The following is a 25,194-nucleotide window of genomic DNA, read 5'->3' as shown; positions in this document are numbered from 1 at the left end:
CTGGCGTGCTTCTGCGTGCTGTTAACTTATACAAAACTTACCCATAACTTATTGGACGTACGCCAGCATATTGGCCAAATTTTTCATACATTGGCGTAAGCTGGCTAAATCGTCAAGGTGTGACAGGGCCTTGAGATCCAACAGTGTAAAATGTTAATTTTTCAACTGCTTTTATGAGTTTGATCAGGAGTGTATTTACTGGAGAATTACCTACCAGCAGTTTATAGTTTATTTACGGTTCATTTCAAAAACCATTAAAGCCACTGAGGGGCGCATAGGGACTTAGTCGTTAGCACTTTGTCTGCAGCCTGGAGATCCAGGTTCGAATTCTCCCTGTGCCTATTTGAGTTTTCTGCGGGTACACAGGCTTCTTCTTTAGGCTTGTACACTCCATATTGTCCATAGATGTGAATGTGAGTATTTTTTCTTCAGTAAAAATCTCTGAATTTTCACATTTCTTGATCAAATACAGGGCAGACGAGGCTGCTTGTCTCCTCTCGGCTAAGTGCACAAGCCCAGTTGTTCATTATACACCATGGCTTTCTACAGCCTGTGTCATGTATTTAATGTAAATGTGACATCGAAATGTCATACGCGGAAGCACTGCAGTACTCTCCTAATCCTGAAGGGCTGGGGGTTTGCATAACCTGGAAGGTGCTTGTCATTGCTGTCCTTCCATAGAGAGGAAAAGCCAATGTGATAGGCTCAGCCAAAAAATAGATGAATGAATGAAGAATTCATGGTAATACTTGTCTCTCAGTAGACTGCCTCTCAATATTCCTCATCTCATCTACACATCCGGTTTCCAAAACATTTGGGGAAATATCTGGCCCTTTAACTGCATGAAGCTTTGTGACCTTCATGCAAATGACTACGTGTGTGTTTCTTTTTGGTGCTGAGCAAGGAGTGCATGCTTTTTTTTCCCCCTAAATGATACCCCGAAGAGTAGTGAGTCAGTGCTAAAACAGTAAAGATGCAATCAAGCAGCTAAAAAAAAAGAGGAAAACAATCAGGGCCAGATCCTCTTAACATAAAAAGGAAATTACAACAATAATGCATAAGCCTTAAATAAATAATGGGCAAAAAGATTATGAGCAAATTACCACCAGCAATAAAGTCACTTTTGTTAAGTACTAAATCTTGACAAATGTTTGTTTTAATGAACCATTAATGATTCATTTTAATCATGCCTTCCTGTGTTTCATTTTGGACAGGTAGAAGACAGTTGTGCAGCCTCCTGCAGGGAGCTATGCAGAGTGATGCATGCTGGGCGGCAAAAGAAGCTGACAGAAGGTAAAATACGTTTAAACCTCAGGGAGCAGCATCGTGGTGAATTGTTTGTTTCCTTTCACATTACAGTGGTAATTTCAACAACAAATAACAGTGAATTTCGAGTACAGGGTGAGATTGTGGACCTGACGCTGCTGTTGTAGATGTTGAAGGTAAGGCAGATGATGCCCAGGAGGATTCCTAGGCCAGCAAACACAGACATGGAGACAAATAGCTTCTGCGACAGGTAGCGGAACTCCTCAATGACCATTGTCTGGTCTGCAGGGGGTCCAGAGCCTATAAAAGAAAGACAAAGACAAGCACAAAGAGAATGCTGAGATGCTTTTAGCAATGTTCAAGTTTGTGAATTACAGCATACAGTGGAATCTTGGTTAAAAACCCAGTCTCACATTAATTACATGAATTAATCACACAATAAACGAAAACAAACTTGATAATCAAGCTTGACTGGCAGATATTTTGACTTTATTTCCTTAATATTATAACCATTCCCTAACCTAATTTTCCAAAATTACAGCTTTTTTGTTTTGGTTGTTTCTCCTAATATTACAATTTTAAAAAACATATATTTCATCTTTCTGCGACTAAAATGGCATAATATTTTAGTAATCTTAATAATCATAATCATAATATTACAACGCTATTCTTATAAAATTACCACCTTTTCTCGTTAGATTACAGCTTTGTTATTTTAATATTTTAACTTTATTCTTGTAAAATTACAGCTGATTTTTTATTTTTGCTGTAGTTGTTTTTTTCTTGTGAAACTGTATTTTTAGAATGTGCCTCAGGCCAATGAAAAATCACTGTAGCGCCGCACTTTGGACAACCCAGATTTACTCCAAAGTTGTACATTATCTATGTGAAATATACCTGTGTGTGGAGCATCGCGCTGCGACCACAGTCTGCTGGACGGACCGGTAGTCAAGTCAAGTCAAGACACCTTCTCAACCCACACAACACACTTCAAAATAAGAGCTCTACTGGCTCCATCCTGTTTATGTATAACAAAATAAGGGTGTCATAAAAAATAGCTTACACCAACATCACGGCAGCAAACAAAGTACGTGCTAAGTGATAAAATTAGGCCGTGTACTTTTCATCGACAAATCTTTTCCAAGTTGATTGTTTAATTGTGCATGTTTCAGTGGCTGCAGCATCACACGCTCACTAACACACAAACAACAGCATATGTGGAAATGTTTTTTAGCTTTTCCAACATCTTTTGTGAAAGTGTACTCCTGTAGGAAGAAAGTGCATAACATTTATATTCAAGTGGAATGGTTGGACATTTATATACTTGTTGAAAATAAACCTGGGAGAAATTCATAGCACAGTTGATTAAAAAAAAAGTTCATATCATTAAACAATTAATGGAGAAGTTCAGACATCTCATCCAAAAAGATTTTCTGGTTAACGCCCTCATAAACCATGCAAACTTTTAAGACCGTTACTCTTAAAGCATCAAAATCGAGCGTCGTTAGGAACCGGAATCGCTCAAATTCAAACGATGCCCAACCCTAGTCACGTGACAGTTTTTCGTAGTTGTGCAGTAGAAATGTTTTTTGTACTTGAAGGATGATTTTTTGTATACTTGAAGGATTTTTTTTGTAATTGAAGAAATGTGTTCCTTTGTATGTGTAAAACATGCCGTATTTGTTTCTGAAGCAGGATGTGTTTGTTTGATAGGTATGTGTCCTACTTGCAAAACAAAATGCATTAGTTTGTGAATTATGTTTTGCATTTGCAAACCACACTGAGCTTGTTTCTCAATCATTGGGCGTGAATAAAACATGTTTAGTGTGTTTGTGAGGTTTTGGTGGGCCTCACGGTGGCCGAGTGGTTAGCATGTTGGCCACAAAGTCAGCAGATCTCTAAGACCTGGATTCAAATCTCCACTTGGGCATCTCTGTGTGGAGTTTGCATGTTCTCCCCGTGCGAGGGTTTTTTGTCTGGGTACTCAAGTTTCCTCCCACATTCCAAAAACATGCATGTTACGTTGATTGGTGACTCTAAATGACTGCGTGGCCTCCCAGAACAACACCAGCATCATTAAATTTGCGGATGACACTACAGTCATTGGCCTGATCACTGGTGGTCTTGAAACGTCATACAGAAGAGAGGTGGCGGACCTCATAGCTTGGTGTCGTGATAACAATCTCCTTCTCAATACAGATAAGACTAAAGAGATGATCATCGACCCAAGAACAAGGGAAAAGGAGCCGCATAGACCCCTGTTTATTGATGAGACTGAGGTGGAGAGGGTGAAAACCTTCAAGTTCCTTGGCACACACATCAGCGAGGACCTCACCTGGTCTCACAACACCCAACAAATTATCAAGAAGTCCCAAAGGAGACTGTACTTCCTGAGAAGACTGAGGAAATTTGGCATGTCCACCAAAATCCTTAGATGCTTCTACAGATGCACTATGGAAAGTGTCCTTACCGCCTCCATCACTGTTTGGTACGGTAACTGTACAACACGTGATAGGAAGGCACTCCAGCGGGTGATCAAGACCTCACAGAACATTGTTGGGGCAGCCCTCCCCTCACTGCAAGACATTTATAAAACTAGAGTCCTACGCAGAACACACAACCTCATCAAGGACAGCACACATCCACAACACTCATTATTCACACTCCTACCGTCAGGCAGACGCTACAGGAGTTTGAAGTCCAGGACCACAAGACTGGCGAACAGCTTTTACCAACAGGCCATCAGGCTCCTCAACGAAGCACTCACACACGCCGCACGCAACACACGCACACTCAAAGCACTTTTATTTATTTATTTGTATTAATGTCTCTTATGTTGTTGTTGCTTAATTTATTGGTATTAATGTTTCTGATGTTCTTATTCTTTTTCTTGTGTTTTTCTTTTTTTGGAAGAATGAACAGAACAAGAATTTCATTGCATAGCAGAACCACCAGTTTTACTGTGCATATGACAATAAAACTCTTGAATCTTGAATCTAAATTGTCCATAGGTATGAATGTGAGTGTGAATGGTTGTTTGTCTATATGTGCCCTGTGATTGGGGTGTACCCAGCCTCTCGCTTGAAGTCAGCTGGTATAGGCTCCAACATATCCTTGTGTCCCGAGTAAGGATAACTGGATGAATGGTGAGGTTTTGGCATGATTTTAACTCCATAATTTTCCCTTAAATTGGAATTTTTCCTATAATCCACAATCTTATGTGAGGTATAAACACACAGATCTTTCTCTTGTGTGTGCTTTCTACAGATTTAAAAAGAGCTAAAAAGAGAAAGCAGATTAATGCACGTAACCTATTTTGCATACAAATCACAAATTAAAACACCTCCAAATACTTCCAACAAGGTTTTATGGTTTTATATCCATGCTGTAACCATATAGTAACAGGTACATTCATGATAACATGTAATACTCACAGTATTTTGCCGTATTTTGGTGATTTTAAGCATTACTGGAACTTCCTTCCTGGGTGCATTGATTTCACATAGCAACACGGAAAGGAACGCTACACCAAGCGTTAACTTTTCCAAACTCAAAAACACAGCAGCAGCGGAGGCAGCTCCAATATGTAGCGTTACCTTTTGGTAGTGGCCTGATGCATTGTGAGCGCAGCGCTGACACGCTGTGAGCGACTGTGTTGAAACTAGTCGCTAGCTGGCTCGTGGAGAGGTGTCACTATGCCACTAAAGTTGTTCTTTGGCGTAACAATGTAATAATAATATTGATAATAACGCTGTTGCTGTAGCTTGGTTAATATGCAGGTCACATTATGTAAATGGAGCGTTGTTGGTGCTTTTTTTCAGAAGGCTTTATACAGTAGGTGGAATAGGTGTGCCTCTTGTTATCTGTTTTTATGTCTTTAGAACACACAGAAAAGAAAAAGATGTGTGTTCATGTCTCACATAAGGACTGTTGATGATGGGCAAAATTCCAAAAAAGGCCAGTTTTCCTTTAATCTGATAGAGATAAATTCATGAACTAGATTTCTGTCTCTCTGTTACAACAAACTGAAAAAAAAAGTTTATTATTTTGTTTGGAAAGCAAGGAAAATGACAGTTACCTGATTTTTTTCATGTACTTGTCATCATATTTTTCTGTATTCAGTTTTCATCCGCACCTCTCCCAAGTGCAAAAGCTAATTTGCCTCATTTCTTTGATCAATCTCTGCTTTGCATGAATTCATTTACCCTGATGAAACAAAGACTGATGGAAGCTGTGTTTAACCCTGACAAAATGCAGGATAATTTCGACAGTTGGAGTTACAGACAACATGGATATGCATTCAGAAGAAAGTTTACCCACAAATGCAGAGCAATTGTGAAAACGAATCAGAAGCATTGCACATTGGTCATAGCCACCACCATCATTTGGAATGTCCTGAAGATGAAACAAAGCAATGGAACGGGTAGAGCAAGGAAAACATCAGCAACTGATGCCAGAAATATTGTGAGCACTTTAAGGAAAAAGGCAAAAACAACTGCTAGTGACATCAGCAACAACCTGCAGAGGGCAGGAGGGAAGGTTTCACTACTACTCTTGATATAAGACTCCATGACCAAGAGTGCAATGGCTAAGCCAGAAGATGCAAAGACAGGCTGGAATTTGCCAAAAAGTACAGGGAAGAGTATCGAAAATTTGGAGAGAAAAGTGATTGTGATTTTCAGGAAGCTGCTTCTCTTTATTTGAAGACGTGTAAACTAGGCAGGATCAATTACTTCCGCCACTCCATTACTGACAATAGTACTAACTGCTGATGTCAAACAACTTCTTGTAAAAAAATCCAAACTATCCCTTTAAGTCTTTAGTGACCTTGTAGATGTCATCCATAGATAGCAAAACAGTTTTAGTCCCAGCATTGACCCCTGGCGTGTATTGTATTGTACTTTATTTATCCCACAGCAGGGGACGTGTACAGTAATCCCTGGTTTATCATGGTTAATTGGTTCAAGACCCGACCGTGATAAGTGAATTTCCACAAAGTAGCATTTATAAATGGAATACTTTCATTGTTAGAGCATAGAAAACCTGTTTACGACCTTCTAAATACATTTTTTAACAGCATTAGAGCTCTCTACTCAAGAAATAACACCCCATAGTCACCTTTACACTCCTATTACCCAATATACACTCCTGATCAAAATTTTAAGAAAAAAATTGCAACCTCTGACTTCACTTCCTGTCCACAGCAGGTCTGAAAGACATTTACAGCAAAGCTAATGAGTCTTATTGTCTTTTATCTTTTACTATATCTACTACACTCCTGATCAAAATTTTTAGACCAGTTGAAAAATTGCAACAATGTACATAGAGCTTCAAAATGCAAAAAGAAGAAATGGGAGTGAGACAAAAAATGCATTTAAAAGGCAAAATCTTGGCACAAATGAGGATTGAATGTGATTTTGTGTCATGATCTCTTGATGGCAAAAATGCTTTCTCTCTTTGAACGCAGTGGGATTTTTGAGCTGCGTAAGACAGGCCTCTCGCAGTGCGCCATTGCTGCTGAGGTTGGATGCATTAAAACAGTCATTTGAAATTTCTTCAAAGATCCTGAGGGTTATGGAACAAAAGAGTCAAGTTGTTGTCCCAAAAAAATGGCACCGGCCCTTAGCCAGAGGATCTCATCGGCTGTTCATCAACATCAGACACCATCTGCTAGAGAAGGCTTTTAAGAAGAAACAATGTCTTCAAGAGGCCTCGTCTTCTTCAATGCCACAAAATTGCGATGAGATCCTGCGGCAAGTTGAGGAGTTTAAGCACCTTGGGGTTTTGTTCACGAGTGAGGGAAGGATGGAACGCGAGATTGACAGGCAAATTGGTGCGGCGTCTGCAGTGATGCGGACTCTGCATCGGCCCGTTGTGGTGAAGAGCGAGCTGAGCCAAAAGGCAAAGCTCTAAATTTATCGGTCGATCTACGTTCCAACCCTCACCGATGGTCATGAGCTTTGGGTAGTGACCGAAAGGACAAAATCGTGGGTGCAAGCGGGCAAAATTAGTTTTCTCCATAGAGGGTCTGGGCTCTCCCTGAGAGATAACATGAGCGATCCTGTCAGCCAGGAGAAACTCAAAGTAGAACCGCTGCTCCTTCGCATTGAGAGGAGCCAGATGAGGTGGCTTGGGCATCTGGTCAGGATGCCTCCTGGACGCCTTCCTGGGGAGGTGTTCAGGGCACGTCCGACCGGTAGGAGGCCTCGGGGAAGACCCAGGACACGTTGGAGCTGGGAACGGCCTGGGAACGCCTCGGTATCTGTCGGGAGGAGCTGGACTCTGGGTTTCCCTGCTTGGGCTGCTGCCCCCGCGACCCGACCTCGGATAAGCGGTAGAAGATGGATGGATGGAATTTGCAGAGCACCAAACATGGGACATTGAAAGGTAGACGAAAGTTTCATTCTCTGAGAAAAAATGTAACCTTGATGGTCCTGATGGCTTCCAACGTTGCTGCCATGACAAGGAGATCCCCCCTGAGATGTTTTCCACACACTGGAGGGGGCCCCATCATGATCTTTCGATGAAACAATGGAGGTTGTGCAGGGACGTCAAACGGCAGCTGGCTATGTGGAGATGTTACAGGGGACATTCCTCATGACTGAAGGCCCTCGTCTGTGTGGTAATGACTGGCTTTTTCAACAGGACAACACTGCACTTCACAAAGCTCGCCTGACAAAGGATTTCTTCTAAAGGAATAAGCTCACTCTATTGGACCATCCTGCGTGTTCCCCTCATCTAAATCCTATTGAGAACATTTGGCGATGGATGGCAAGGGAAGTTTATAAAAATGGACATCAGTTCCAGACAGTGGATGCCCTCCGTGAAGCCATCTTCACCAATTTGGAGCAACATTCCCAGTAGTGTCCTGGAAACACTAGCATCAAGCATGCCTAAACCCATTTTTCAGCTGATTAACAAGAACGGTGCAGCTACAAATTACTGACTCCTTTTTTCAACATTTTATTTCTATTTTAGTGGGGTTTCGTTTTTTTTTAAACTATTGTCTTAAACTTTTCATCAGTGATGAACAGCCTATTTCACTTTGTTGCTTGTTTGCATTAAATTGCTTACTCTAATCCAGGGGTCACCAACGTTTATCCTTGTTAGAGCTACTTTTACAAAATGAAAATGGCCAAGAGCTACTCATTTTTGTCACATTTATTTTCAGAGCTTATTTTAAACCCAAGCAAAGCGAATATGCTTGTTTTACCAGAACATGAACAAAATGCTGGTGTCCACAACTCACATTTTGTATTTCAGAATGCATTTCTTTCTACTGTTCTTTCATTATTAACTGAAAACCTGAATGAAAAGCAGGCTTGCGGGCACCTCATGTGGTCGTGGGGGCTACCCGCGGGCACCACGTTGGTGACCCCTGCGCTAAACACTGTTTGTATCACTCCAATTTCTTCTTTTTGCGTTTTGAAGCTCTACTTAGAACCAAAAATGTACATTATTGCAATTTTTTCGAGGGATGTCCGATATTGGCTTTTTTTGCCGATAACCCATATGCCGATATTGTCCCACTCTCATCCGATACCGATATGTGTAAAATAACATATCTCCTGTGGTAGAATGAACACACACAGTATCTGCTGTGAAGCTAATGGATACAGCATCAGCGATTAGCGATTAGTACACAACATTGTACAACATTGTAAAACATCAGAGAAATGCTTGCCATGAGGCTTAGGCTGTGACATTTGTTTTAAAAGCCAACAGAGTAGCCATTTACATTTTTTTGATCATCAAAAAGTCCAGGGAAGAAATTCAAATGTCATCATTTTCATGTAGGCCTTGCACTCTTAGTGCAGCAGCAGTGGCGGAGCCAGAAATTCTTAATTGGGGTGGCCAAGCGAGACCATTAGTCACACAGGGGTGGCAATAAGTTCATACCTGAAATGTCTAGATGACCAGTGGGCACCCCTTTGGCCTGTAGCTCCGCCACTGTGCAGCAGCACGCTGTATTGGTTTCTACGTCACACTACAAAATGCATGTACACAGTCGTTCCAGGCCAAAATGAACACATTTTGCAAATTTGTATTAAATTTCATCTGCAGGTACGTATTAAAGTGAATTTATATCCTACATACCTTTTATCTTGTCCTGAAGCTCCGATCCGTGAGTTTGAAAAGGCTTAAAGTTGGACTTAACATTCAAAGCCATCATATGACTCGAGGTGGTCCAACACTCGATGTAAATCCGATGGGAAATTGAAGAGGAAAAGTAATCTACCTAACAAACATGAATACGATTGAAAATACACCCGATATCATATGAAAAAGCAGCATTTTCACCGACGTCCCCACGGACTCTCCTAATCGAGCGCACACACACAATATCGGATTTTACCCTTGCTTACTTCCGGGAATTGTTACATTCCTACGGAGGGTAGGCGTCATATCTAGAAAATGGATGGATGGAAGGAGCATGCTAGTTTGCTACTCGCTACACACGTTTGTTTACACGCTTGAGAGGTGGTTTGATTAAGTTATCTTTTTTTGCGCGCCGGCAAATATGGGAGCCCATTTTTGCACAGCTGCTGGACATTTTAGTTTCTCTTGGGAGAGTAATAAAGTATCTATCTATCTGTCTATCTACGTATGTATGTATGTATGTCGTGGAATTAACGCCACCACGAGTGGCTGCCTTTCAAACAGCTCTGTTTGTTTATTCAAAAACATTTTTATGTGCCATGAGAGCGACGTCCGGCATCGGTGTGATTCCCTGTCTACTCATTCCACTGTCTACCCGGAGCTAAAATGACAAAAAGTCAAGTGGCGAGCATGGCAGCTTTCGGTGCCTTATAATATCATGGGAAACTTGAATTCACTACCGAGCAAGATCAACGAGCTGGCAAGAACGTCAAGACCATCAAATTGTGCTTCACTGAATGGCTAACATCTAGCGTCCCAGACGCTAACGTGAGGAGCAAGCCGACTTCAGTAGAGTCAGAGCAGCCAGGAACACAAAAGCGTGTGGAAAGCGCAAAGGAGGTGGGCTTGCACTGTATGTGAACAAACTGCGGTGTCATCCTGGCCATGTGAACATTAAAATGTCCATCTATACAGCATTTTTTGAATATTGGTTGTCATTTTTGGGAAAAAATCAGATGACGATGTCTACCCATATCATATTTTTATGCAATATCGGCCCGATATTATTAGTGGGGCAATATTATCGGACATCCCTAAATTTTTCAACTGGTCTTAAAATTTTGATCAGGAGTGTAGCAGACATAATAAGAGAAAATATGCCATTTAAGACATAAATAGGACTCATGCTCGTTTGTGTTGCTGTAAATGTGTTCGAGACTTGCTTGCATGTGGAGGACAGAAAGTGACATCGGGGGTTTAGAGTTGAGTTTTGCATGCATAAAACTTTTCCACGTATGTCAACGTATGATTCATACGTCCCGCATCCGCGGGCAATAAGTTATACGATCGCTGACACCCGTTCACACACGTTATTCGTAAGTTACACACAAGTCGTAATACGTCAACATACCTTGAGACAAAACTGTGTCTTCTTGGCAAGCTTTGGCTGAGATAAGATGGAGATTGTCGTGTTTGCATTAGCAGATAAGTTAGCAGCTTGACTATGGAATCACAGGAGTGACAAAATTAAAAGGGAATACGTGTAGAAATACAAAGAGAATTAATAATACAAAAATATACAAATGTGGAAATACAAACAGAAACAATAATAAAAAAAATATACAAATGTAGTCATATTCTTTTCCCATTTTGTCATTGTTTTTCTGTATTGTCTTTGTTTTTTCCAATTTGCCATTGTTTTTCCTGTTTTGTATTTGTCTTTTCCACTTGCGTTTTGTCATTGCATTTAGTAATGATACTGTAAATGCAAAACAGGAAAAGCGACGTCAAAATGGAAAAAATAAAGACAATGCAGAAATAATTCTTTTGTCTTTGTCATTACTAAATGCAATGACAAAACGCAAGTGGAAAAGACAAATACAAAACAGGAAAAACAACGGCAAATTGGAAAAAACAAAGACAATACAGAAAAAAACAATGACAAAATGGACTACAAATAACTACATTTGTATATATTTTTTTTATTATTGCTTCTCTTTGTATTTCAACACATATTCCCTTTTAATTTTGGCACTCCTGGGACTCCATACTTGACCAGTACTGACAGTGCATCAAACCTAACGCTAACTTGGACAGTAACATGCTGTATCTCTCCATTCTTTTTGAATGTAAATACTCCTATACACTTTATGTTGACATGATCAATAATGCTTGATTAAAACGAGCATTGTTTCAGACAAAGCGCAAAAAAATAAAAAAATAAATGTTGTTAGTTCCATTCCCAGTGTCACAGTGCCCTCTACTGGTCAAGCTAAGATAGTTTTGTCTCAAAGTATGTTGATGTATTACGACTTGCGCATAACTTACAAATAACGTGTGTGAACGGGTGTCAACGATGGCTTAACTTATTGCCTGCGGATGCGGGACGTATGAATCATACGTTGACATACGTCAAAAAGTTTTATGCAGGCACAAAATTTTTGGACGACTTAGACGTATGCCGGCATGCTTCCGCGTGCTGTTAACATATACAAAACTTACCCATAAGTTCTTGGACGTACGCCAGCGTATTGGCCAAATTTTTCATACGTTGGCGTAAGCTGGCTAAATCGTCAAGGTGTGCCAGGGCCTTTAGCTTCACAAATTGCTTCCTGTTCATGAAGTAGCAGTATGTCACAAAAGTGAGTACACCCTTCACATTTCTGCAAATATTTTATTATATCTTTTCATGGGACAACACTGAAGAAATGAAACTTTGCTACAATGTAAAGTAGTCAGTGTACAGCTTGTATAACAGTGTAAATTTACTGTTCCCTTCAAAATAACTCAATACACAGACCTTAATGTCTAAACTGCAGGCAACAAAAGTGAATACACCCCAAGTGAAAATGTCCAAATTGGGCCAAAAGTGTCAATATTTTGTGTGGCCACCATTATTTTCCAGCACTGCCTTAACCCTCTTGGGCATGGAGTTCACCAGAGCTTCACAGGTTGCCACTGGAATCCTCTTCCACTCCTCCATGATGACATCACGGAGCTGGTGGATGTTAGAGACCTTGTGCTCCTTCACCTTCAGTTTGAGGATGCCCCACAGATGCTCAATAGGATTTAGGTCCGGAGACATGCTTGGCCAGTCCATCACATTCACCCTTAACTTCTTTAGCAAAGCAGTGGTTGTCTTGGAGGTGTGTTTGGGGTCGTTGTCATGTTGGAATACTGCCCTGCGGCCCAGTTTCCAAAGGGAGGGGATCATGCTCTGCTTCAGGATGTCACAGTACATGTTGGCATTCATGGTTCCCTCAATGAACTGTAGCTCCCCAGTGCCGGCAGCACTCATGCAGCCCCAGACCATGACACTCCCACCACCCTGTTTGACTGTAGGTAAAACACACTCGTCTTTGTACTCCTCACCTGGTTTCCGCCACACACGCTTGACACCATCTGAACCAAATAAGTTTATCTTGGTCTCATCAGACCACAGGACATGGTTCCAGTAATCCATGTCTTTAGTCTGCTTATCTTCAGCAAACTGTTTGCGGGCTTTCTTATGCATCATCTTTAGAAGAGGCTTCTTTCTGGGATGACAGCCATGCAGACCAATTTGATGCAGAGTGCGAGTGTATGGTCTGAGCACTGACAGGTTGACCACCCATCCCTTCAACCTCTGCAGCAATGCTGGCAGCACTCAGGCGTCTATTTTCCAAAGACAACCTCTGGATATGACGCTGGGCACGTGCACTCAACTTCTTTGGTCGACCATGGCGAGGCCTGTTCTGAGTGGAACCTGTGATGTTAAACCGCTGTATGGTCTTGGCCACCGTGCTGCTGCTCAGTTTCAGAGTGTTGGCAATCTTCTTATAGCCTAAGCCATCTTCGTGTAGCGCAACAATTCTTTTTTTCAGATCCTCAGAGAGTTCTTTGCCATGAGGTGCCATGTTAAACTTCCAGTGACCAGTATGAGAGAGTGTGAGAGTGATAAAACCAAATTTAACACACCTGCTCCCCATTCACACCTGAGACCTTGTAACACTAATGGGTCACATGACACTGGGGAAAGAAAATGGCTAATTGGGCCCAATTTGAACATTTTCACTTAGGGGTGTATTCACTTTTGTTGCCTGCAGTTTAGACATTAAGGTCTGTGTATTGAGTTATTTTGAGGGGACAGTAAATTTACACTGTTATACAAGCTGTACACTGACTACTTTACATTGTAGCAAAGTTTCATTTCTTCAGTGGTGTCCCATGAAAAGATATAATAAAATATTTGCAGAAATGTGAGGGGTGTACTCACTTTTGTGACATACTGTAGCTTTACACCCTGTTGTTCTCGCGAGTTCAAAGTTCACGCTTTCATAGTTGGGGAATTATTATGTGATAACTCACCTTATTGACAGCATTGGTAAGCATAGAATGTTTTCATCTTCAGAGACAAGCACAATTGCTCAGTCGTTTGAGCCAGGGATCTGCTGTTCAGGGATCAGATAAATGCCACAAAAGCCCGAAAGCTACCAATCTGACCTTGAAATAGTTCAGGAGGGCAGACCGCCAATGCGGAGAGAGGTTATTTACTTTATTTTCCTGTCTACCTGGAATTCATTTAGACCTCAGGCCCATTCAAATCAGCCTCATGCATCTCATGATGGGACAAGAACAACAGCAACACCTGTGATGAGGAAACTGATGTACTGTGGTAAAGGGCAGAGGTATATGCTAATGTTCATGGTTTAGTTTGTTTCCAGCTTGCTTAGAAGTTACATTGAAGCCATGAAATGTCTACAGTTCCACAACTCTACATGTTCTGAAAGGAATAGGAAGAATCTGACCTTATGGGTTATTCCTACAATTAGGTGCCCCATGTCATTACACATTGTTGAAAAAACCTTCCAATTTAAATGTGAGCAATCTCAGCAATGGTGGGACGGAATAAAGCCCATTCAGACTCAATATCCTCGTCCTCCCCCTTTGAGGCCCTTCTTAATCCCACTGACATACCTTCCATAGAGGAAGCAGAGTCTGAGGACACAAACGCGGACAGTTCCATCACTGTGGCTGAGGTATCTGAGGTAGTCAAAAGAGAGAGCTGAGCCGGAAGGCAAAGCTCTCAATTTACCAGTCAGTCTTTGTTGCCACCCTCACCTCTGGTCATGAGCTTTGGGTTGTGACCGAAAGAACGAGCTGAAATGAGTTTCCTCTGCAGGGTGGCTGGACTCACCCTAAAAGATAGGGTGAGGAGCTCGGTCATTCGGGAGGAGCTTAGCGTAGAGCCGCTGCTCCTTCACATCGAGAGGAGCCAGTTGAGGTGGCTTGGGCATCTAGTCCGGATGCCTTCCGGACGCCTCCCTGGTGAGGTGTTCCAGGCATGCCCAGCCGGGAGAAGGCCCCGGGGCAGACCAAGCTGGAGGGATTATGTCTCACAGCTGGTCTGGGAACGCCTTGGTGTCAACCCGGTGGAGCTGGAGGAGGTGGCTGGGGACCGAGAAGTCTGGGCTTCCTTACTGAGACTGCTGCCCCCGCGACCCGGACCGGACAAGCGGAGGAAAATGGATGGATGGATGACCTTACTTTTTTGCAAAAAGGCTAAAACTGGCATGCCCCCACTCACATTCGCTCAACTACATTTACAAATATAAGGAACAAAAGCGGAACAATTTCTACATGTTTTGTTGTTGTTATGTAATGTTATTTGTCAACTTTCTAAATAAATGTAATTGGTTTATACTAATACGTTTTTAATGTTTTAAAACTTCTAAGTAAGATATGTCCCTGGGTTGACTGTCCCCCCCCATGTTAAATACACCCATTGGCCATTCCTCTGGTCACATGAGCTTCAGGAATTAAACAACATATACTTGTAGGGAAATGTACAAGAAATAGCGTAAGTATCACCATTTAATAGGGGTGTCGAGGTCTCACGAGATTAAAATTTGACGGCTTCTCGTTTGGAGAAAAGGTGTATTGTGAGAAAAGGGCATCCAGAAGCCAATGAAGACTGACAACTATGGCATAGCTTTTATGAATGACAGTACAGTAATATGGAAGTGGCCGTGTGCAAGGCATTATTCAAAGTGCACAGTAAGTGCTTTAGGCACACCTTGCAATCCAACCTACCTTGCTGTATTACAGCGTCAGCGAATGAAGTGTGACTGTTTTTTTTCCATCAGAGTTAAACAGCTGCTTTCTACTTGTTGATGTCTAAGCAGAAGCTGTAGTAATTCTACATTTGATCAACTTTACTTAAAGATTTGACAGATCAACCCACGTAGATGTTTGGACTTGTCTGCACCCTTAATCACCGAGTGGTTCGATTTATTGTCATTGCATTTGGCCCCGCGGCAGCTTTCACTCACTGAGGATCATTTGTTTCATAACACACCTCAGACACTGAAGAGCTCAGGGTTGAAAATGTAGTGACATGGTTGCTATATTTAGCCAGCAAGGGTGCGAATAAAAGTGTTTCTTGCGTCATGCATTTAAATACAAGCGATCAACAAAGGTGAAGTATCCGCCAAGCAGGTGAGCGGGAGTGAGCTACACCTCCGTAACGCTGTGCAATGCACATCTGAAATGTGTAAAAAAAAAAAGAAAAACACTCCACAATGCAACCCAGCCCATGACCAACAAAGCCAAGAAGGTAGAACTTTGACAAAACATGCATGGGTGTCCAAAGTGTGGCACAAGGGCTATTTGTGGAACGTGGCTCATTGCAGAAATAAAATAAACTAAAACTGAGAAAAAGTGGAAAAATACAGCGAAAGGGCATAATGTAACTAGAAGCTAAAATGTTGACACTAATAACTAATAAAAACAGAAAGATTTGTCATTAAATATAAAAGTATAATGCTTTTTGAAAAAAATAGAATTATTTTTTTTTTAACTATCAAAGGACAGATGGACAGCCCTGACGTAAATAGACAAAGACAAGTAGACAAGAGAAAAACAGCCGTATTATTATTAATTATTAGTATGTTATCATAACAGTTGTTTATTTGGTCTCAAAAAATGTTGGCAATAATATCTTTGAGCGTCAATTTGTGGGACAATAAACATTTCAAAACTCACCTGCAAAGTTTGTTTGTCCAGCCAGATTTTTTTCATTGTACTTTTCTTGAAATGAATGTTAAAATCTCGTCTCGTTCTCGTGGAACCAAACTTGTGCATTGTTTCGTCTCGTGAGTTAGGTGAGCAGTAATGGCTACCTTTAACCTAAAATGTCCATCCTAATATGGTCCACCATGTTATCAATTTGCACAGTAACAGGGTGGACTTAAAATATGAACTATTATCAGCATTTGTTGTTAGTTTTTGTTCTTTCTGTAATATTTCTTTGTACATTAGGTTCATCTACTTCCTTTAGAAGGACTGATTAAAACAACATCAAAACAACAACGTGAAAATTGACACCAAAATATTGCCTCGTTTGCGTACATTTTCCATTTAGCATACAATACACCGCACGTCTTGTCGTGTTATTAACACGCTGCCTGAGCCCAACTGTGTTCTTCATGTACTTTTTATCACAAAACACCCTTGTTAGCGTCCAATTAGCTTGCTAATACCTGGAAACAGGAAGCAGAAGTCAGATGTCATCAGCAGTTGACTTTGTAGTTCTTTGCTACCTAATACAGTTGCGCCACAAGTCTCACAAATGTTAACACAAAACACCTTTTTATAGTTTTACCATGACAGTTTTACATGCATGAAACAATTCTAAATGCATACACATGATGAATGAAGGGGATAAATTAACCTTACACAAGGTTACACAAGGTCACTTTAACTGAAGACGGGATTGTTGCCAAAGACACAATGTTGCTGCAAGATCAACATCTTGATGTTTTGCTATGAGTTATTTCTTGCATTCAGTAGTGTTCCTCAGCTTCTTTATCAAAATGCTGTCACTTGCAACTTTTTTTGGCTCCATTTTGACTCATTTTCCAGCCACACGTGATCAAAAGAAAAGCAGAGACTTGAGGTGAGAAACACTATTGAATTCAAGAAATAATTCATGGCAAAACAGGAAGGTGGTGCCCGTGTTGAACCTGCTGCCAGAGCGTGTCTTTGGCAACAATCAGGTCTTCAATGAAGGGAAAAGCAACCATAAATGTTCATTTATCCCTTTCATTCATTATTTATATGCATTTTGAATTTTCTTTTGCATGTAAAACTATTTTTTTTTAAGTTTTGTATCAACATTTTTGGCTTTCTGGAATGTTCAGAGTGCATTTTGGTTAGAGTCGGACCTTCTGGAAGGGATTAATGAGGCTAACCAAGGTTCCGCTGTATAAAGTGTATCTAGATGTAATTATTGCTCCCAGAGTAGTTACATCTTTGCAGGAGATTATGTACCATAAAGCAATGACATAAAATGTTTATGTCATGCCAGCAGGGTGAGTTGCACTGCGGTGAAAAAGTCGCCAAAATTTGGCTAAAAGCCAGTAGACACTTTACTCGTGTGTGTGTGTGTGTGTGTGTGTGTGTGTGTGCGTGTGCATGCGTATGTGTGTGTGGGCGGCTGAAAAAAATAATTGTGTATGCGTTGTCAGTGTGTATAAGTAACCGCGTGTCCTTTGGGAAAATGTTTTCTCCAACACTAAAACCTTTCCCTGCCCTTGATGGTGGAATCGGGACGTATGTTACCATGACGACAGGCCCCGTAATGGTTACCATGGCGATATGCGAGCGAGGCACTGATGCGGCAGTGGTTGCCAAGGAGAAGCGAGAAGAGGAGATTGTTAACAAGTACTGGGAGGTGAGATGAAGGTGGAGCTAAGATATGAGAAGGGTTAGAACACACACACACACACACACGCACACACGCTTGTATTCAAAAGAGAAAGGGAGACAAACAGCATCAACGGGATTGAGAAATTGGAGAATTTACTGACTTAGCTTTTAAATTATTAAGCATAGCATTTTTTCTTTATTTCTTTGTGTGTAGAACTTATTAGGTGTATTTTAGGGTGGCTTCAGCACATCTGTAATAATAAAGAAGGGATGTCCAACGTTATTGGCCAACCAATATTATCAGCCAATATTTGCATAAAAATTTGATATCGGTTCATATTGGTATCGATTTTTCTGCCTATAATGACGTCGGCGCACAAGTGATGATGTTGCTAGCCCAGTACAGTCATCCCTCAGTTATGTGGCTTAATTAGTTCCATAGCGATAAGTTAATTTCTGTACTGTAGGATTGTTGTTATTATTATTGTTTATAAATTGAATATTTTCAAAGATTTCAAAGATTTATTGATGGATAGCCCCTTGAGATGAATCATCTCGTTTTCAAACAGCATACAGAGGCTCCAAGCTACCACCCCACCCCCACAAACCCACAGTACCCCCACAAAGCATCAATAATATGTCACACCGTTACTACACCGTCCACAGAACAACAAAATCACTAATAAACTGTACAATAAACAATAATATGCCAGAATTAGTAACAGCAACAGCAACCAAAATAATACATCACAACCATTAAAAGCAGTTACATGATGTTTTCAAAAAATAGTTAAGATTTTTTTTTTTTTATGAAGTTGTTGTATGATATCCCCATCAGCATTGTAGTCCAATAACAGTGACTTACCCCCCACTTGGTCTCCTAAGTCCAGTTCTGGTCAGATTTCTGTGATGAAGAACGTAGTTACACTCGGGGACAATTAAGTAAAGAGTGCTATGTTTCGCAGGACAGGAGCGAGTTCTTCCCGTCCTGCGCCTTTATTTTGGCGAGCTGTACTTCCTGCGTGGTGGTGGAGACAGCCGCTTCACGCCTGGTGGCCGGACAGCTGCGGCCAGTTGTCATTTGCGGCAGTTAAAAGGCCAGCGCCGTATGTGCATATGCGCTGGTTCATTACCATTGTCCGTGTGACTCATGATTCTCGTCTCCTAATCAGTGCTGTCACTTGAACTATCTACTTACCTGGAATACCTGCACTTTTTGTCACAGAGTTTGCTCCTGTTTTACACTATTAAAGAACCTTTATTTTTGCACTCCATCGCCTCGTCTCTGCACACTGGGGGTCAAGCTTCCGACAGCTCCAACCTATCGTGTCAAAGAGTTTGGCTTCTCAAGACAATATGCATTCAAAAGATTACAACATTTGCATCACAAAAATGCCTTCTCAAAAAACAAAAAAAACCTGACAAAACGCTCGGCGTTATATCTCAATAAAACCGTGATAGAGTGAGGGAGCGATGTTCGAACCGCGATGCCGTGAGGGACAACTGTACGTCCGTGACTCGGATTTGGAGTGTGAATACAGTCGTCCGTCGCTACGTTACGGTTTGACCGTTGCTCCCTCACTGTTGTCATCTTGGGTTTTCCAAAAAATATGCACATTTAGGCAAATTGTACATATTTTTGACCCAAATGAAGCATTTTCAAGCATAAAAATGGTTAAATAAACTAAATAAACTAAAATACAAATAAGCCATGAAGACCACCATTCAACTTGTGAATGTAGTATTCTACATTGGTCACTAGGTGTCAGTAACTATTCGGTGAGACAAGCACCAGACTTGATCGCCAGAACAACAGGCTTTTTATGCAGGTTTAAATTATCTCACAACAGATACAAAAATAATAACAAAATAACAATCATTATCCGTAATTGTGATGACGGGAAATCCTCATTATGTATTGACTCTTCATGCTCTGTGATTGGCCAGTCACACACGGCGACAGCCCCTCACTAGACATGTCCACAAATGCACAGCAACGTTGTCACTGCGCAATACGTACCCAGAACGCAATCAGTTCAGCTGGATTCTGTGCAAAACGTGTCTACATCCTGTCAGGTTATTTTTCGGCAGTCACGTTAGGCATGTGTAATCTACAACACACAACAATCTATTTTAAGGCAGCATGCAATATACGTCCCTCCTCCACTCCCAAAAACGTCATCAAGATAGATAGAAATTTGAGCAATAACAACATAATCAATGTAGTGGACAGTTTATAAGCCCCCTTTTTATGGTTCCATAAATTATTTAACTTTTTTTTTTTTTCGCCACTATAAAAAAAATACATCCAAAAGCACTTGCTAGGAAGATATGTTTGGATGAATGGTGCTTCCCTGTTTCGAAAAAAACTGAAAAAGCTGAATCCTCTAGAGGGAATCCATCATCGCACTCTACTTATGGTTGTTTACATTGAAATATAACTGCCTTTTATGTGTTTTATTGTCTTTAGTTACTGTATGTATGTTACACGTGACCGATATGACGTTTACGTGCATTGCATAGCTCAGCCTTGGTGGATGTCATAAGACGATAGAAACATCCCCATTCTAAAGAAGTATCTTAACAAGAGTCACTAATAAAATAACCTCCAAATATATTAAATATATGAAGTATGGTTATTGACCAGTTATGTTCATACATTTAAAAAAATAATAACAACCACAGCACGTGACGTCGCAGAAGCGCTGTCAAAAAATTTAGCGAAAGGAGGAAGTGACGCATTCCTTGCGCATGCGCGGGACCGATTGCGTTCCGGGTACGTATTGCGCAGTGACAAACATAACATCTCAGCTATCTGCAGTGCACTAAACACTTTGAAATAGCATGCTAACGGTATAATGAATTGGTGGCAATGCTGACGAGGCTAACTTAGCTAAGCAGTTAGTGACCAGCTCGGCGGCTGGATGCTTAAGGCACACAACACATACAATATCACGGTGCAAACAGCGTCTAGCATTGAATGAAAGAGAGATAACCAGGTTACTCACGTTTACAGACGCACACTGTTAGTTGAACATCAAAAACAAGGTCCGAGTTAGGACAACAACTGTCAAGCTGCGCGGCCGCCCTGGTGCATTCATGTACCCATCTCGCGTCGTAATTGGGAGCAATGCTTAATCACATTTGAACTTAAAGGAACAGAAGCGAATGGGCACTACTAAAACAGTCTTCTTTTATTTTTTTTTTCCATTTTGTTAAGTGTTTTTTAAAATACTGTCTTTTCTGGATTACATGTAAGTGTGATTTAAACAAGAATAGCAAACAAAAAATAATTAGATGCAGCTCGCATGTAAGTGGTAGTATTTGAGCTATCAGGTATGTAACAGGCTGGCAAGCGACTCATGTGGTCCTTAGGGGCCACATGAGTCCTCACATGAGTCGCAGGCACCGTGTTGGTGACCCGATTTAGACCACACATACACGCAGAATAAAGACGTTTTTGTGATTTTCGGAGTGTCCATGAATGCATCTCGTGGTCTGTCTAGTGACAACGAGGAAGTGTTGCAATGACAATGGACTAGAGACGTTTATTTAGTTTGTTTAGAGTTGGAAATACATATATGGGGTTTGAATTGCACTACTGGTAATGTGTTCAGGTCAGAATAAAGTTACAAAGGAGCAACAGACTCTGTGGGGAGCTACACTGCGGCTCTGTCTGTCATCATAACAGAGAGCAGTGGCTTGCCATGATAGGTATGCGTTGAAAACGCAAAAAAAATTGAACGTAATTAATGAAATGAATTAGTTACCGCCGTTAATGCTGTTTTTGACAGCCATACTAAAAACGAATAAGTCTTACAGATCAATTCCACACATACACAGTACACATGTAGCTGAATAATAAACAATAAACATAGCTCCTTCTGATCAATCCATGTCAATTTCAGACCTAAAATAATGTACTGATTTAAGCCACACCCATTTCTGGTTAAACAACACCCATTTCCGGTTTATACCCCGCCCATTCCGAGTACAGATATGGATACAGATACAGATACAGATAGTGGTATACTCGCTCATCCCTAATAATAACCCTAATAATAACATGAGGTACTTTTACGGCCATAGCGCACATAGCTCTGGTTATGTCGACTGTATTGGGTAATACGACTATAAAAGTGAATATATACGGGTGTTATTTCATGTCTACAAAGCTCTAATAAGGTATGGTCATTGAGATGGTCATGAACTGTGCTCTACTATGAAAGTATTCTTTTATAAATAAGGAATCCTACTTCAGGAAGTCAAAACACAGCAAAATTAAATGTGACCAGAGAATTGCCCAGTTTGTAATTTCACTGATTGTATCTTCGTATACTGCGATTGGCTGCCGACCAGTCCAGGGTGTACCCCGCCTCTCGCCCGAAGTCAGCTGGGATAGGCTCCAGCACAGCCCCCCGTGACCCGAGTGACGACAAGCGGTATAGAAGATCAGGGTTTCCCTAGTTTTTTAAACTTATTTATTTAACTTTTTTCAACAACCAGCAAAACATGAACCGAGAACATTGCAAAACTGTTCATTTAATGGCAAAGTTGCCAGTTGGAGTCTGAAATGTCGAGCCTGCTTTTGTTACCTGACCTATTTAGTCAAATTGTACTATGTGACCGTTAGTTGAAAAGTACAACATTTTGTACTATTTGACACAAACCTACATTTAATTTGTTGCACAGCAAAATCCTCTCCGTTCGCATCAGTGTGCGCTCTCGCCTGTCCATTGTCGTGTTCCACACCGGAGGAAGACACAGCGGACTCCTTCCGTGCGTTGTAAACACTGTGGCATACACACACAACAATGGACAGGCGAGAGCACGTAGTGATACAAGCGGAGAGGAAATAACGCAGCGCGACTGAGAGATCTGACTTTTTTGTTAGCAACGGTTTTGTGATACAAATGTATTACTCTTTTGAACGCATATTGTTTTGAGAAGCCAAACTCTTTACTTAAGTGACCCCAGCAATACGTTCCTCCTCACCGAAATCCGACCAGAACTCCGCTCTTGGAACAAAGAGCAGGGTAAGTCACTGATGATGTTCTACACTGCTGATGGGGATGTCATTCAACTTCATGTCAAAAAATCCGAACTATTCCTTCAATCGAACGTTACGGACAACGCTATCGCGTGAGCAAACAGGCCATCTAGAATAGAAAGAATAAGCCTTATTCGTTCCGCAAATTCGTTCGGAAATTTAAGTTTCACAGCAGTGAAGTGGTCAGTAGCAGCACACAAGAATAAGTATCAGCATTAAAAACATTCAAAATCCAGAATATTTGGTTTCTAAATACACCAGGATATGAAAAATGAGCACACAAATAATAAATGCAGACGTAAATGACAAGGCCACATAACAATAAACACTACGTACTACAGTATATGTAGATGTCATATTAGAAACCAACTATATTCTCTATATTACAAGCCAATACAACTACGTATGCAGACGGGAGTAGTGCCTGTATTAACGTCCTCCTGAAGACTTTCGAGAGGAAAGGCAGGGTTTTTTTTTCCAGAGCAGGCAGGGAAGGAAAAATAAATGTCCCTTCAAATAATTAATTGAGGAAGCGTATGTTGGGATGAAAAATGTCTCATTCCTAAACACACACCTCGGGGCTTAGCCCCCACGCTCTTTTAATCCTGGTGACATCCCAGAGTTTGGGTAAGGTCATTTTCTCTTCCAGCATGGCTCAATACACAAAGCACGGCCCAAAGAGGACCTAAAGCCCATAAAACATATCTGGGATGAACTAGAAGAGAGACTGTCACTCTTCTGTGCCCTCTGACGTCACAAATAATCTCCTGGACGAACAGACAAAAATAGACCCAGTCTTCCCAGAGGAGTGGAAACTGTCATAGCTGAACAGGGGGGACCAAGCGTGCTGGAAGAAAGGCCTTAAACAAGCAATGCGACTGTAGTGATGATGGCTTTTTGCTGTAATGCAGTTTATTTTTTGCATGTTGCTCAGTTTTGTTGTGTGCATAACCTCCCACAACATCACAAGGATGTCATAGAGGGTCACCAACCTTTTTGAGACCAAGATCCCTGGTCTCGGCCGTGAACCTGCACAAGATCTACTTTTTTTTTACATTTTATTTTGTTTCTCCAGTGATGCAATGACAAATGAGCCCCGGGCCGCAGATGACCCCTGAGCCGCACTTCCGGCACCCCTACAGCCCTACTTTTGTGGCGTGGACTTCATGAGCAAACCACAACTATTTGGCTTGTTGGCTCAGTGTCGTGGACAAGCGATGCAGGTTGAGGAGAGAGAGGCTGGTCAAAGCGCTACAACAGTCAAGCCCTTAACGAGTAATGTATTTTTGGAGGTGCACATCTAGCAAAGGCAAACTTTGAGCCCTTTTAACGTGCAATAATTACTGTTGTGTGTGCAAGCACATCGCTGCAGCGTGGTCTCACTCCCTCCCTCTCTCAACATTTTTGCTAGCATGGGGAGGGGTGAGTCGGTGTACGAGGCGAGCCTGTGTACTAGTGTACCTCCAGCCGGGTTTTGAGGACTGGGCTCCTTGCTGGGGCGCGCGGGTGCCTGGACAGCGGCGAAGAGTACGGGTGTGTTCAGTGGACAAAATGCGTTCCTGTTGGTCGCTCTCAGAGAGGTGTGGGCACTGATTTGATAATACATTTTTTTCAAAATCGACCGGCTCCATACCCATGCCCCCGGAGCACCCCCCACAGCACACCGCAAGGGACACGAATCTAATGCCTTTGTGGGTGTAGCAACAATTTCTTTATAGCAAAAAAAGTCTACTGTCGGCCAAAAGAACATCAGCAAACTCAACACTCAGAGTCAGGACTCATGTCACGTTCATGGACAGTCGGAAATCACAAAACATACACATGCCAGGTCGCTCATCTACAGAAAATAATGAATAGGCAGTGTAGTAGTCTCATTATCAAGATTGCTCTTCAAGGTTGCTATTCCTTTGGCTTGTATTTTCATTCCAGTTTCATTTATTTGTATTTTGTGTTTTATTACTCTATTTCATGTCCTTCGTGTGTCCAGTGTGGGTGACTTGGGACTTATTTTAGGTATAATGTAGGTATAAGATCTGACTTACACCTTTCATCACAGTCTAGCAACAGAACTCGTACCTAACCAGAGGCCC

General features: G+C 41.4%; 1 protein-coding gene across 3 annotated transcripts in view; it reads right to left on the bottom strand.

Moving 5' to 3' along the window:
* Window positions 1–25,194, bottom strand: part of gabbr1b (gamma-aminobutyric acid (GABA) B receptor, 1b) — a 250,353-nt gene that overhangs the window by 36,062 nt on the left and 189,097 nt on the right. For all 3 annotated transcript variants that reach the window (XM_054763969.1, XM_054763968.1, XM_054763970.1), the window contains one exon: window positions 1,416–1,566. In XM_054763969.1, the coding sequence (XP_054619944.1) occupies window positions 1,416–1,566 (151 nt within the window). The remainder of the gene's footprint in view (window positions 1–1,415; window positions 1,567–25,194) is intronic.

The sequence above is a fragment of the Dunckerocampus dactyliophorus genome, chromosome 20 (assembly GCF_027744805.1).
Source record: "Dunckerocampus dactyliophorus isolate RoL2022-P2 chromosome 20, RoL_Ddac_1.1, whole genome shotgun sequence".
NCBI lineage: Eukaryota > Metazoa > Chordata > Actinopteri > Syngnathiformes > Syngnathidae > Dunckerocampus > Dunckerocampus dactyliophorus.
This window is presented reverse-complemented; position numbering and strand designations above follow the sequence as displayed.